Source organism: Lissotriton helveticus, chromosome 5_1, assembly GCF_964261635.1.
Source record: "Lissotriton helveticus chromosome 5_1, aLisHel1.1, whole genome shotgun sequence".
Lineage (NCBI taxonomy): Eukaryota > Metazoa > Chordata > Amphibia > Caudata > Salamandridae > Lissotriton > Lissotriton helveticus.
Genome location: NC_136065.1, coordinates 1,164,377,359 through 1,164,393,820, shown reverse-complemented (window position 1 = coordinate 1,164,393,820; position 16,462 = coordinate 1,164,377,359). Strand labels below are relative to the sequence as shown.

General features: G+C 45.5%; 1 protein-coding gene across 1 annotated transcript in view; it reads right to left on the bottom strand.

Moving 5' to 3' along the window:
• Positions 1-16,462, bottom strand: part of HABP2 (hyaluronan binding protein 2) — a 291,624-nt gene that overhangs the window by 33,650 nt on the left and 241,512 nt on the right. Inside the window, exons 11-12 of the mRNA XM_078643840.1 lie at positions 2,899-3,041; positions 174-308 (exon numbers count right to left, since the gene is read on the bottom strand). Coding sequence (XP_078499966.1) covers positions 174-308; positions 2,899-3,041 — 278 coding nt within the window. The remainder of the gene's footprint in view (positions 1-173; positions 309-2,898; positions 3,042-16,462) is intronic.

The following is a 16,462-nucleotide window of genomic DNA, read 5'->3' as shown; positions in this document are numbered from 1 at the left end:
TGTTTCTTTAGACCATCACAAAAGGCAAACTTCTACTCAAAGTGTGGAATCAAGAGAGCCTGATTACTTCATTATAGACTTCCACACCTCTGCCCTTCATCCACTTTTCAGTGCAAATGCACAGACATGCGATAAAGAATTAAGTAGATTAGCTCCCAGTGCTGGAGTCTTACCTGTTTCTGTCCTGCCCCAACCGGAGACATAACAGCTTTGTCCCGGAGGAAATTCTCTGTCTGGTAAGCAGATGGTCTTCACATACTTGGTCTCTTCTGCACATTTACCTTGGATACTTTTAAGTTTCAACAGTGCTAGAGAAATAAATACAAAAAATACTAAATGGTTAGTGAATGAGGAAAACCCTTAAAAAAAATGGGTCTGTGATGTTTCTGGTGTAAAGTTTGCAATGCGAGTCTTTGTGCCTCAGGAATCTTTGTTTCTATAGCTGTCCTGAATTCTAGCTTGGAAAACTGTAGTAAAAAACAGAAGAAAATGCAGGCCTCTCCCATTTTCTTACATTGAAATGATGTCAAAACAAGAGGGAAAGAAAAGAAGGACCTTTAATCTATTAAAAAGTGTTTGGCTGTAAACGGAATTGCTACTAGTATATTGGTATCTACAGCAGTGGCGGTTCCTCCGCTAAGGCAGAGAAGCATCACCCCACTGCCTCCGCTGCAAGCTGAATACAAAAAATACAATGATAATAACGTTTGTTATTATAATTTTGTTTTTTGTATTCAGCTTGCAGCTGAAGCCAGGTGGTCGAGGCTGGGCTCCCCATGTCACAGGCGGAGGAGTGGTGGTAGCACCTAAAGTGCACATGATGGTTTGGCCCAGTGCCGGCTTTAGCGCTGGTGGCGCCCGGTGCGACAATCACTTTTGGCACCACCTAGCCCCATGAAAGCCTCTTCGGATTCTCTCATTACTACTGGGCAAAAGTGTCCCACATCTCTCTAATCAAGAGATATTGCTAAATACAGCGCCCCTCCTGAGGTCGGCGCCCCCTCCACAGTTCAGCGCCGAGTGCAGCCGCACCAATCGCACTGCCCTAAAGCCGGCCCTGGTTTGGCCGGCCGACTCGGGCCTGCGAAAGCGTCATGCACAATCCGCATGTTCTCCGCCCAGTCTGTAACACAGCCTGGGTGGAGAACATGCACAACCTGCCAGTCCCTGTGTGAGCACCGAACCACATCGCTCAGACCAGTCACAATGCTGCTAGCGGTAAGTGCTTTTTATTTTTTAATTATTCCCCCCTCTAGCATTCCACCTAACCCGCCTCACCACCCCTTGCTCGGTAGCAGCCAGATCTGCTCTACAGCGGAGATCTCATTTTCTAATTAGTGACCTCTCTCATTGAATTTAGGCGTCAGAATGCTTATCAGTATATTTGGATCAATCACATGACAGATTTTCTTTTGAAATGCTGGTAGGTATGGTTCATATTCAGTCATGTGTAACAGAAAGAATATCATAGCAGGTCGCAGTAAGTTACAGGGCAGGATTATGTGTGTAAGGCTTACTGGGCCCTTTCTGAATCAGTCTTACATCAGTCTTTTATCTGTAAGGGCAATAAGGTTTGGGCAGAGTCAGTCATTGCAGTCTTATATGTCTGACTAACGCCACTCCTGCCCTAATGCAGCCCAAGATGAAAAAGAACTCATAACAGTCATGTATGTCGATTTGCATAACCCAGATTGAGCCTCTTGAAGCTATTGACACAGATGGTGTTCTTATTGTTAACATCAGAAGGATAAAAGGTGGAGTGAACCAACCTGGAAATGAACCTGTGGCCATGGAGTCAAACACAAACCCCTGCAGTGGAAATATTACTTCAGTGTGTCACTAGCTGCGGGTAATAGAAACTTTAACAAAAACAATGTCAAAGGGAGATCGGTGGCTCTAGAAACTTCAATAAGTTACTTGACTCATTGGTAGTTTGTTGATTTTTAAGGCACTGATTTAGATTTACCTGGCTAAGAGCAAACCCTTTATTGCACTCTGATGATCATACAGGCCAAGATCTTGCAGTACAAGATTGCATAAATAAACACACGTCTGTCTAAGGTGCACATCAACTAACCAACATAAGGAAACATTTTCATTGAAACCTCAGGCTGTTGTTGCTTTTACCTGTTCTGGCAAGTTGGTTGACTGAATTTTGGGCCAGATATACGGCCATTTTTAGTGGCGACAAAAGGAGAATCGGGCCGTTTGTGACTGCTAAAACGGTTTCTGACATCTACTAACCTTTTTTTGCAAGTCAGTAACTTATTACCGACTCCCAAAATAGGGTTTTTGAGTCACTATGAGGAACGGGCGTGCCAAGGGCATCCCTTCATAATAGTGAGTAGCAAGGGCAAGTAAAATTGTTTTGCGACCGTAATGCGATTCCAAAACAATCGCAGTTTACCCCCTATTTCAAGTAGGTGGTAAGTCACTCAAAAACAGGAAGGGGTGCCCATGGCACCCCTTCCCCTTTGTGACTGGCAGTGAAAATGTTTTTTTAGTTCAGTAAAAAAATTAACATAAATGTTTCATTTTTCTTTTTGAAACATATACTCAGTTCCTTTAAGGAAAACGGGCTGCAATTCCCCAGAAAAAACAAAAAGTTGCTTTTTTTTAAAGTAAACACAGAGGCCACCATCCCTGTGTTATTGCTCATTCCCAACGGGTTGCAAATTGCGATCTGCCTCATAAAGGCAGGTCATTTGCGACCCCATTGGGAATCCCTAGTATGTCTAAGGCACATTAGTACATTTCATTTTGCAACTTGCAAATTGCAAGTCTCCTTGCTTTGCCTTTAATTTTTTTTACAGGTATTAAGTTAATGTATTTCAACAATGCCAATGCCAGCTCTGATATCGGACATGGAAAATATATTTAAAAGGACAGATTACTTACCAATATCGTTGATTAAACTGCTCTCTAGTTCTTGATATTTCTCATGAACAATGATCTCTTCTACATCAAAGATTTGCTCATTGGTCTCATTTTGCTTGATATCATGTTTGCCAAGTGATATCTTCAGCAGTTCTGCTCGCAATCTGAATATCAAATGAGCCAAGAGGGGAGAGCATTAGAGACGACCACAGGTATCATTAAATAAAGAATCGGTTTATTTAAAGATATACTTCTTGCCATACTATAAGTGCTAATCCACTTCATTTGAAGTTATACAGTTGGGTCTCTGATCAATCTATCCCAGTTATTCCCTATTACCAAGAAAAAACTCCGAATAGATGCTATTTATCACACACAATAAATCCCGAACCCCAGGTGTAAGATTTTATTGGGTACAATTAGGATTATCTCTTTTGTAATCAGATTCCTTGTGTTGCCCTAAACGGAGGTGGCATGCAGGAGAAAGAAAGACAATTTTAAATAAAGTCGTGTAAAGGAAAGTCTATGAACTACATGTTTCAACTCCCTGATTAAGTTTAGATAAAAAAATGTTTTAACCCCCAAAAATGTCGAGTTGACATTATTTATTTTGAAGCACTTATGTTGAGTTATGTCCACGCCCAAAGGTAAAGAATTAACAAACAGTTTTCATTGGAATCACATTAGTCAATCAAAGTGGAGACATTATGTTCGAGAAACGGAGGGGCATATTATCAAGGGGGTTTATCTCCGCTTTTTTGGCTTTAAAAGCCAAGAAAGCGGAGATAAAATTATCTCCCTATTACCTAGCTGTCGCTAACACCAGTTAGCGACAGCTAGTAGGAGATAGCGACCATCTTGGGCCCCACTTTGCATGTCAGTGATATTTATCACTAATGGCATGCAAAGTGGGCGTGCCAAGATGTTAGCGACTGGAAACAGTCGCTAACATCGCTATCTCATATTACCAACTTTTGGAGATATTCGCGCTAAGCGCGAATATCTCCAAAAGCTACCACCTGCCCTGAGCAGTTCTTAGCCATGTTATTCAATGGGAGGTGGATAACATGGCTTAGAGCATTAGCTCGGTAATGCATGAATATCGCTGACTTTTCAGCGATATTCATGCATTGCGGCCGATTTTTATCGCATTTGCGATAAACCTTGGTAATACCAAGGTTTATCTGCGATAAAAATCGCTGCAGTCTCTAACCAAGCAATAGCGATAATTATCGCTATTGCTTGGTAATATGCCCCGAAGTTTTTAAACTTTTGTTAACTGGGTTTCGCTGTACACATGATTCAGGTTAATGTGTCCAAAGGATTTGGCTCCGTTTATTCTCAGTCAAATTTTTTGTTTCTTTTATTTACTTTTTACATGTGTGATTATTTATGTTTTTCTAGGCTTCTAACCTTTATTTAGGCTCAATATAATTAGTAACAAGCTTTAAAAAAAAGGTTGAATTAGGGTTGGAATTACGATTAGGATTAGGTTTGGTATTTCTAAAACTGATTGTAGAAAGATTTAATTTGATTTGATATTAAATTCATAAAGTGCAAGCTGTAACACGTAGGTGTCTAGGTGCTGCCAACTGAGGACCAGGTGATACGGATAGAGTTCATAGAGTGAAAACCCACGTTTTAAGAAGTTTTCTGAAAGAAAGCAGATTAGGTGCCTCCTTCTTATATGCACGAAGGGTATTCCATAGTCTGAAAGTGGAGGAGACAAAGCTCCCACCACCCACCTATACAGGTGAAAACTTAGGGCCAAGCTCTCCAGTTCTGTCATAGATATGACAGTCGCGAATGCCAGCAGCGCATCTCAGACCAGCTCGTCATGCCGCAGGATGTATTCAAAATATTCGGTGCCAGGGCAATTAAGATTCTGCATCCTTTCTGACGAGATCCCTTCACTCCACGGCAAAGTCGGGGAGAGCTCAGTGAGAGCTACTGGCGAGGTAAACTACATGACCGCCGTTTTGGTCCCTTAGAGACCCTATCTGCTTCATTTCTCAATGTAGGTTCAATGACTGTCAGGGGTTTGAACAGGTAAAGACTTTCCATAGTAGAGCTTCAGTTATGCAACAGGGCTTGAGAATCTGAAGGAACTTGGGTTCTCCTGAACAGCTGTATACAGATTGAACACCGTGTGCAGTACAGATTACACTTTTATCTGTGGTTAAAAGTCAACATGAACTCGGCTACCCATGAAGTGTATGTTATAGGGGCAATGTTACACATAACACAAGCTTGGGCTGTATGCATGATAGACGTAATGATGCTTCATATTATTCTGAGCTATTTTGCACTTACATTCATAGCTTCAATGTAATCCAAGTTTATAGAGCAATATGCACAAAAGAAGCATTATGAAGTCATCAGTGAGGTCAGTAATGTCATAAATGATCTCATATGAGATGCCATCAGTGATGTCATGAATGATGTCATAGAGCATGTCATGAGTGATGCAATATGTGAGTTCATAAGCGATGCATGGCGGGGGCTCAAGTTATAGTTAGTTTTGCTAACCATCACTGTTGAATTTCTCTGATTTTCTTTAGCTCGAAATCTTAATGTTAATGTTGTCACTAACATAATCACCTAATTAAAACATTACTTTAACCTTTGTTTTTACAGTGAATTTCTATGTTTTTTTAAAACCAAAAACAGTTCTTTTATCATACCTAACTATAACCTTTGGTTTTTGTCAGTGAATTTGTAGGGCTTTTTTACTGTAACATATTAGTTTATTACCATGCATAAAGCGAACTCCCTGCAGCACACGGCGATTGGCTGTGCACAGCGCTGGACTCCGCGGGGGCTGGCCTGTGGCCAGGCACTGCAATTATCCCCCTACAGGGGGAGGAGCTTCGCGCGCAACCAAGATGGCCGCGTGAGCTTAGGGCTCCCGAGACCCTCGCAACCTCCTGCATCTATCCTGTCGTTTATCCTGTCCCTTATTGATGTCTTCTTGAAGGCGAACCACGACTGAGGTGAAAACTGCTTTCTGATTTTGAATCGAACCCTGGGAGCCGGAGTTACGGCGATTAGAAGATTGCGGCCTACATCTCCGTGATGCCCGGCTGTGGAGTTGGCATGGTGCCCGGGTCGTAGTTGAACAACATCGGCTTGAGGGGGCTGGGACATCCGGTCCGGTTGCTTTCACTTTCAGTTTTGCTTTCAGAGGAAGCTGTGACTGGAACCGGTCCCACCCCTGAGCCTGATGACGGCCATCCAGTGACACCCACAAGCGTGATTTCTCATCGACTTGCCGAAGCTGGAGGACATTTGGCCTGTGCCCCCTGGCTGGGGCTGCCTCCGCCCGAGGGGACCATCTTCCTGACTCGTCTCTCCTATTCAAGTTAACCTATCTCCCACAATGACGGGGAAACTAGAGGGCGAAAAGCAGAAACTTAAGACCACTCCGCGGGGTGGCTATACCCAGACTAACATCATGGATCGATATGCCCAAGCTAAGGGATCTCCCGGCGGATCTGGTAGGTCGCAGGAGGACACTGGAGATCCACCAACTTCGGCCAATTAACTGACCCTGCAAGATGTCATGGCCGCCATTGACGGGATTAAATCCTCATTAGGGCAACAAATGGAGACTCTCGCCCATAAGCTCGATACTGTGGCGATAGATGTCAACCTGATCCGCACGGACCTGGCAAAAACTAATGAGAAGGTCAAATCACTGGATATCAAGACTTCTAGTCTGACGGGTGATGTCGCTGACCTACAGACGGAGGTCCGTCACCTAAAGACCACCAGTGATCTCCTCACACGTCATCTGGAGGATTATGAAGGAAGGACCAGGCGGAACAATGTTTGTATTATTGGTGTCCCGGAGAAGGCGGAGGATCCTGCAGCTGACCTCTTTGTTGAGAACCTTATTGTTGGATACCCCGCACCTAAAGGATTGAGTACGTTCTTTACAGTTGAACGGGCTCACAGAGTTCCGGGCGGCAAACCGAAACTGGGTGCCCCACCGCGGCCTATCATTGCGAGAATTTTTAATTTTCGTGCTAGAGGCGCTATCCTGCAGGCTCACGGATGGGTGGACCTACAAAGTTCGAAAACACAAATATCAGCTTCTACCCGGACTTCACCCAATCTGTCCAGAAGCAGCGACTCGGTTTCCTGGGGGTGAAAAGAAGACTGCGTGATATGGGACTCAAATATGCCATGCTGTTCCCGGCCAAGTTGAGGATTGAACATGCTGAGCGAACTTCTTTTTTTGATCGACCAGACTGGCCAACTGGCTGGACACTCTACCTAATCAACATCTATCGGAGGAGCAATCTGGCTGAGCAGAGGGCGGACAGGCGGAACAAGAATGGTTGCCGGTTGCTTGGTTCCTGGGATATTTTCGTGGACCTTGGACTGTGGTTCGATAATCCGGATATGTGATTTAATGTACATTTGGGGGGTGCGGGGCTATTGGTGGGTCTTTTTTCCTCCTCTGAGTGTCTTTTTGTAGTTTAGTTAAATGTGGGGGCGACAGGCACACTGCAAGTTTGGGTGGCTTTTTAGTCTAACGCAGGGGTGCAGGGTGGGGGGCTTTGTAACGGGATGTTGGGAGGGGTGGGAGGTTCTGTTGGGGTGTGTGTATGTTTTCTTGCAAGGTACTGTATCCTTAAATCGTTTCATCGAGGTGTTGAGTTCTTACTGGTGTTGGATTTTCTTTCTTCTTCGGGATGGGGGGTAGAGGTCTGAAACTAATGAGGTGGAATGTGAATGGGCTGGGGGATAGGATAAAACGTGGGGTGGTGTTGCAATTGTTGAAACCTCTCTCCCCTGATGTGGTCCTTCTTCAAGAGACGCACTTGGAAGGGCGAGATTTTGATCGATACCTTATCACTATTGATCTAAACCCCGATCTGGTCGACTGAACCTTTGTTGCCTGTCATTGAAGGAAGAAAGTGCCTCTCTTACCAAGTTAGTTCACCCAATAAAGGACTCCGCTCCAAAAGATCACAAACAACTTCTAGCTTTCAAAAGTTTATTGTAAGGTTAGGATAAGCTGCAAATACAGGCATCTCAGAATGAGATTCACGAGATACACAGGTCCAACTATATACATGTGCTCTCTGAAAGCCCTCAGACGAGCAACGGAAATTACCAGCACAAGTTCTAAGAATAATAAAGCTATCAGCATTGACGCATATTGAGATCTCTCCTTCATTTAAGTTGGAGGAAAACACACAGGTTAGGCTGTCCCTACCCTGCTCTAGATGGTATCCCTACTTAACCAAGTCTCAACCTAACAAAAGGTGTCAGCAGTGAATGACCCCCAAGGGAAGTCACTCACTCTTAGTCTCTTGGTGAAAACCTATAGTTCTCCAGTCATGACCCCTCTCTGCCTACCCATCCGCTCTCTAAAGGGTCCTCAGGCATCTGCTCTAACTCCACCCAGGGGTGCTGTCCCTAATACAAAACAGTCAACAACATTTGAGACGCCCCTCGTGAGACGCCCCTCACGTGGTGTAGCTTCTGGCTTTTTCCATGCTGCTTTGTATTGGGCCTCATACGTTGGAGTTGACCTTGCTTCTCAGACTCTTCTCCGGCCCGCTGATACCCCTTAAAACATTCCGGAACCCTCCTCCATGTCTGGGCCGTCTACTGAACAGACCTCTATTCATATTATTTATAATTGAATCCCCCCTTTTCTCTTGCAGACAGACATCTGCAGCCAAGATCCCAACTCTCATAGACTTCCAAAAAGGTTCGCAACATTTCTCGGCCCAGACATGTACGTGTAAATCAATGTTAAAACATTTCAGGCCTACAGCATTTCTCATAATAATTATAGCATTCAACTTCTTCATTAATTAAAGCATGTTAATACTCTTATTCTATTATTCAGTAAACACATCTATAAATCATGGCCCATTAATGCAATGACCAAAACATTAGTTCAATCTATGTCGTGAAAAGAAACACCTTCCCCTTCCCTTCTAGCTCTGGCCCTGAGGCCTACCACATTCTGCGTTTAACCACATGCCATCTTACATTTTAGCAGCTACACGACATGGATTCAGGAATAATCACATCTAATAAAATCATATAGTGTCCCACATTTCTGTATTAGTTCCACTTCTACTTAAATCTCTACATTAGCTATACATTCAGATACTACTAGCACTCATGGCATTTCTCCTCATGATTTGTGCTTACTACAGGTAAGTGTGATGCACTCATACATTTAGGTCTGTTTGCGCTCTCTCAGTTCCCCCCTTTGATGACCTCTCGGGGTCATCACTAACATTTAAACTGCAGTTATTGCTAGCATAACTTGTCTCTGCGTTTCCAGAGCCCTCAGACTCCTGTACTGATTATCTTGTATGGCAGCCAATCTCTGCAGCTGCTCTCTTTGGGCCCTTTCTGACCTTCTTGCTCTGTACCATTTGAATACCCTCACCAATCCCCACAATATGATCCCACAGATCAATATTATGATGATAGGTTTTAGTATATACCACACAAAGCTTTTGCCTAAGGTGGAGATCCACCCTCCAACTTCACTCATTCCGTGGCCCACCTTTTCCCAGACATTTTCTCTACTCAAGTCTTCGATCTCCTTGTGAATATCAGTTATGTTCCTAATAACTTTCTCAAGGGGCTTCGAATTGTCTGGAATGTAAGTACAACATTCCTGGACCTTCAAAGCCTTACAGACTCCGCCCTCTTTTGCTAGTAGGACGTCTAACGCAAGACGGTTCTGAAGAACCATAGCCCTTATCGATTGCATCTCTCCTTCTACCAGCATTAAGGACTGAGCAGTGCTGGCAGACAACCTGTCGACGACTGTTGCCAGTCGTCTAATTTTAACATCATTAAGGATTAGTCCCAAAAGAGGGAACATAGCTCCAAAGACATCTCCAACCATTTCTGCATCGCCTATATCTCTCCTTCCCCTCGATGATGTCTTGCCCTCGATGATCTCTAAGTCTTGTGCATGATATATTTTGGGGAAGACAATTGCTAGGTAACATGATCCATACCAGTTGTCAGGTAGTCTCACGTAGGCATTTCTTCCACATACAAAATACACATTTGGAATCACTTGCATTCCCTTCAGGAAATCTTTAGTATAGTACTCTATATTGAAAGCATGTTCACAGCTGACTTCTCCCACGTATACATTTTCGTAATACGTTTTGGCTCGGTGAAGACATAGCTTTCCTTTCTGCGTCTTATCTAAAGCTATTGGACCACTACTACCCTTTCTCTTGTGTGCCTTCTCTTCCTCGGTCCAATCTGTTTTCCATTGTCCTGATTTTTTCAAAATCTTTTGTCTCCTGTAACGATCATCCACCTGCCCTATGAACTTCTTCTCGACTTCTGACACTTTGCATGTCAGGTTATTTCTACGGGCATGTGAAGTATCTAAGGTAATCCAAGGAATGAAGAACTTGGCCAGTCTGTCTTCACTCTTCCAGTAGTCCCATTTGTTCATCTGCTTATAATTTGGGACTTCTGGCAACACTGAATCATAGTTGGAGAAATAGTATTCAAAACTATCTCTCCCATAAAATATACTAAGCAGTAAGCTACATGTAATGCCATATGTCAGCGGGAGGTGATGATATCTAATGCCTTCATCTACAGACGCCGGCAACTGCATGCAGACGTAACAATCCTTAACCTCCATGGCATCCACGTATTCATATAAGAGTTTAGCATAAGCATTTGACCTAAAGTCTCCTTGGGACTCATCTACGTGTAACCTGCGGGCTTCTGCAGCTAATAACGCTTTCTCTTGAGTGTTTTCCCTTTTCTCACCAGCAACAGTGGGTGTAAGCGTTTCTACAGATTTCACATCAGTTACCTTCGCCTCTTCCTCATGTCCCTTTACATAAGAAATTGTTACCACTAAAGCTATTAATATTATCACTCCTACTATTAGTGTACCTATTATACATTTAGCTCTGCGGTTCTGGGTGCCGGCTTCCATTTCGTCAGACAATATAGCTCTCTCTTATCTTGGCACAAAGTTCCTTTCTTCACGTTCCTTTACAGTCTCTTTTTACTCCTTTTGTCTTTAGAATCCACACAACTGGAAGCTGACAACCTTCTTCGCAAAGGTCCTTTAACAGTTCAATAAAGACAACCCTAGCCCTTCTCCATCAACTCAAGGGAAGTTCCCTAATATTCTCTGCTTCCTGGGCGCTAGGTAATCTTCTTTTTTTCTGCTCGCTTTATTTACAAAGTCCTTTAAGCATCTACTATCAAGTTTGTGCCTGCAGCTTCGATAGCAAAGTTCAGTATTTCCAAACGAAGATTGTGCTCTTCATGGGCTGTTATCGTTGTACCAAAGTCGGGGAATTGCAATTCTGAGAGAAACATGTGTTTTAACTTGCTGAGGCGGGGAGGTCTGGGGAGCATGAATGTTAGTGACCCTTCTTGTTCGACTCCGGGTACCAACAGTCGTATTTCCACGGTGACGATGGGCTCAGAACTGGACACCACCACCGCTCGAATCCTCCCTGTCTCCTGTTTCAAAGACATTTGTCGCCAGATATGTCCACTCAGGTGTGGAGTATCTTCTGCTAGGCACACGCACTCTTCTTGACCTTCTTCGGTCCGGTGCTTTAGCGCCCTGAGCACCTTCTTCCGGGTCTGAGTCTTCTGATATCGGAGGAAGGGTTATCTCTGGAGTTGACCTCAGGCTAGAGCTCCTTCTTTGCGGCCAATTAGCTTCTCCACGTGCCCTTCTACTCCTTCTCCTTCTTGTCTGTTCTCGCTCTCTGTCAGACCTGTCAGTGTCTGACTCGTACTCCCAGCTACTTTCTCCTTCTGTAGCGTCGTCTGTTTCGCTGTTGTACTGACCGTCCTCAGCTTGGTCAGACTCGTTCCCTGCTTCCGCTGGCACCTCTACAGCTTGGCTAGCCCCCTCTATGGCTTCTCGGTCCTCTGCTGGACGTCTATCCGAGAGAGGAGCTGTTTCTTCCCGAGGTGCTGGAACCCTTCGCGTATGTGACGCGTGGATCCAATTGGGCAGGCCTCCCACCTTTACAGCCGTATTCGCGATCAGGATGATCTGGAAGGGCCCACGCCAACGAACATCCAAGCAGCTTCTTCTCACATGTTTTTTCACCAGGACCCAGTCCCCAGGGTACAGGTCATGGCACGGGCCCTGGCACGATGGAACCTCGGCAGCCTGCACCTGAAGGGACACAGAATGAATGGCGTCAGACAGCCCCTTACAATAGTCCAGGATCATATCATCTGTGATATTTAACAGTGCAGTAGTTGGGACAGATGGCAGCCTCATTGCTCTCCCCATTAACACCTCATGTGGTGACAACCCCGTTCTTCTGTCTGGGGTACTACGAAGGCTCATGAGGACCAATGGCAGGGCGTCAGGCCAACTCAGGGTCGTTGAGGAACACACTTTTGCAATTCTGGCTTTGATCGTGCCATTGATCTGCTCCACAATTCCTGAGGCTTCTGGTCGGTAACTGCAATGCAATTTCTGATCTATGTTCAGAGCCGCACAAATCATCTTCACAAGCTCGCTGTTGAAATGCGTTCCCCTATCTGATTCCAAAGAGGCCGGCACCCCGAAGCGCGGAATGAGTTCCCTAAGCAGTAACTTGGCCACTGTGAGGGTGTCGCACCTACGTGTAGGGTATGCCTCAACCCATCTGGAGAATACACAAACAACCACCAAGACATAGCGGAGGCGGTTGCACCTCGGCATTTCAATGAAATCTATCTGCATTCGATTGAATGGACCTCCAGACCTTCCTATGTGACTCAGTGCAACTGGTGTTCTTTTCCCTACGTTCAGCTGCTGACAGGTCACACAACGCTGGCACACTGCTTCTGCTGCTATTCTAAACTTAGGATTGTACCAAGTCTGTCTAAACACTCTCAGCATAGCGTCTCTCCCTAGGTGTACGGGACCATGTATGTGTCTGGCCATTGGGCTCACCATCTCATTGGGCAACACTGCTCTGCCGTCTGCTGAGACCCAAAAATGGGACTCACCCACTACACATCCTGCCTTTTCCCATGTTTCTTTTTCAAAATCAGGAGCATTTTCTTGCATGTTTGCCAGTTCGTCCCAAGTATCAACAGTTTCCAATATCATGGCTAATTCAGTCCTTACATTTATTCCACCCACTTCCACCTCTGTGAAAGAGTACCCTTGTTCTGCGCAATACCGCGCGACTTCGTCGGCATATCTATTGCCTTTCGAGACGAAGTCCTCATTTCTGGTATGTGCGGTGCACTTTACAACTGCGATACCTGCTGGACATTGCAACGCCTCTAACAACAGGCGCACAAACTCTCCATTGCGAATGGGAGAGCCTGAAGAGGTCATGAACCCTCTTTGAGACCATAACCGCCCGTAATCATGAACCACCCCATAACCATATTGGCTGTCGGTGTATATGGTGACTCGAATTTGATTGCTTGCCAAGCAAGCACGTGTCAAGGCAATAATCTCGGCTACCTGAGCGGAGTGTACTCCTTCCAGGCACCCAGCTTCTACAACTCCAGTAATTGTACAAACAGCGTAAGCTGCTCTCAACTGCCCAACTTCGTCTCTTACACATGAGCCATCGACAAAGAAAATTTCGTCTGGGTCGGTCAGTGGCTCATCTACGATGTCGGGTCTGGGTTTGGTGCATAGTTCAGTCACATCGAGGCAGTCATGGTCTGTACATTCATCATCATCCTCGATATCATTTGGGAGTGGCATCAAGGTGGCAGGGTTCAAAACAGAGCATCTCCTGAGGGTCACATTCTCTGCAGCAAGAATAACTTGCTCATAGCGCGTGAGCCTGCTGTTGGTCAGATGCTGTGTTTTGGTCCTGGTCATCAACAGTTCAACAGAATGGGGCACGCACACCTCTAACGGGTGCCCCATGACAATATTTTCACATCTCTCAATGCTGACACCCGTTGCAGCAACGGATTTGAGACATCCGGGCAACGCTGCGGCTACTGGGTCTAAAGTAGCCGAGAAATAAGCAACTGGTCTACGGGCATTCCCATGGATTTGGACTAACACAGACAACGCGCAACCTTCTCTCTCACAACAGTAAAGCAAAAATGGTTTATTGTAATCAGGCATTCCCAATGCCGGAGCACGACACAGGTCCTCTCGCAGCTGTAGGAATGCCATCAAACAGTCTTTGTCCCATGGTACCGGATCGCTCACCTCCTTATGCGTCAGTTTTTGCAAGGGCTTTGCTTTCAGTGAAAAGTTCGCGATCCACTGTCGGCAATAACCCACCATCCCTAGGAACATCCTGACCTCTCTCTGTGTCCTAGGCGCATTCATTTTCATGATCGCCTCTATCCTATCTGGTGACACCTTTCGTTTGCCTTTCTCTATTCTGTGTCCCAAGTACTGCACTTCTGTCAGGCAGTACTGCAACTTTCCCGGGGACACCTTGTGCCCATTGGCAGCTAGGTGGTTTAACAAAGCAATGGAGTCCTCCCTGCAAGCTTCTTCTGTTTCTGACGCCACGAGGAGGTCGTCTATGTACTGGACCAGAACTGACTTCTGGGGCAGCACTAGACTTTCAAGATTTTTCTTCAAAAGCTGGTTAAAGATCGATGGGCTCTCTGTATACCCCTGAGGAATACGACACCATGTTAGGACGCGACCTTCCAGCTTAAATGCGAAAAGAAAATGGCTTTCTTCGTCCAGAGGGATCGAAAAGAAAGCCTGACAAAGATCAATCACAGTGAACCACTCAGCTTGGAATGGAATCTGAAACAGTATCACTGATGGATTCGGTACCACTGGACAACACGAAACGACTATGTTATTAATCTTTCGAAGGTCCTGTACTATCCGGAATTTCCCATTTGGTTTCTGCAGACCCATAATCGGGGAGTTGCATGGACTACCCACGATTTCTTTCAGTATTCCCTGTTTAATCATGGACTCGATCACGGGCTTTATGCCTGCAATCGTTTCTGGAGTCAATTTATATTGGGGTGTTCTTGGGAACTCAGCATGCGGTTTCACTACAATTTTCACTGGGTCCACCCCTTTGACCAATCCAATCTCTTCCCCAGTGAAGTCCCATACTTCTGGTGCCACTGTCTCTCTCAAGTCCCAGGGGAGCTCATCTACTGTCAAAGTAGGGTACAGCTCCACGCATATTCTTGAGTTTGCAACTTTGAAGTCTGCGTCATCATCATTGGTCAATACCTCCACTCCCTGAGGTGTACAGTATATTGTACAATTCAATTTACACAACAGGTCTCTGCCTAGCAGACACACAGGACTTGAATCGCAAACCACAAACTGGTGCTCATCGCTGTACTTCCCTATTTTCACCTGTACCGGTTCTGTCAATTGGCTGGTTATTCTCCTGTTTGCGACCCCCACCACTTGTATGGTCTCTCCAGACATGGGCAGGTCTGGAACTGCAGCTGATCTGATCGTGGACCTAGTGGCTCCTGTGTCCACCAGAAATGTTGTGGGGCACCCTGCTACTTCTGCTTCGACATAGGGTCCCCTCTGGTCCACCTCCAAGGCTGCCCCGAGGGTGCAGTCTTCTCTTTCCACTCTCTGTCCGGTTAATGGGTCCACATAATAGCACTCTTCTCCTTCTACAAACAGGGGCATCTGTCTATAGGTCTTACCCATATTCCCTACTCGGGGAGGTTGCGGGAACTGGGCTCGGGGAGGAGCCCCCCCCCTTTTTAGCACCTTTCCCTGGTATGGCGTCACCCCTCTCGTAGGCGCTCTCTGGACCTCTTCCTCCTCTTCCTCTTGTTCTCCTATCTCTACATTGTAGGGACACTCGCGTTTCCAATGCCCCACCTCGTTACACTGGTGGCACCTAGTCGTTTTCTTCAGGGCAGCTATGTCTATTCTGGGTCTAAAGGTGGAACTCTCCTCATTGCCCTTGTTCTGACTGTACTGCTTCTTTCCTCCTGTACCTGTTCCTTGCTGCTGTTGCTGCTGTCCCCCCTTCCCTGCTGCCTGCATCTGTACCACCATCAATTTTTCTTTTAGTTTCTTAGCCTTGGAGTCTATCTCATCACAGCAGTACCTGGCATATCTCAGTATTTCGTCTAGGGGTCTATTTTGCCAACAAATCAAGTGTTGCTGAATCATTAAACTAATATCCGGTCTCAGTCCCAGGACGAACTTGGACACAAATTGCCCTATGTCTTTTGGATCCATTACATCCAAGCCGCTATACTGTTTAAACGCCTTCAGCAATCTCTCATAATATTCGTGGACTGTCTCTTTGGGTTCCTGTCTGGTTCGGTCTATTTTGACCCAATCTATGTCTTGCATTGGCACTTTCTCTTTCAGCCAAGTCATCACTCTCTCGAATTTTGCCATCACAATCTCGGACGGCCCATTAGTCTTAGCATCTCTCTCCGGCTCCGTTGTGGGCCACTCAGCGCTAACCTTGCATGCTGTCCACAGATCTCCTGGTACTACAATGTCAAACAGCGTGTTCAGATCTATCCATAGGACCTTTGAGATTTTTACAAATCTCTCAACTTGCTTGTACCACTCCACTGGGCTTTCCCGCAATTTGGGGAAGGAGGTGGTAAAAGCAGCTAAATCTCCCCTACTCCAAGGGACATG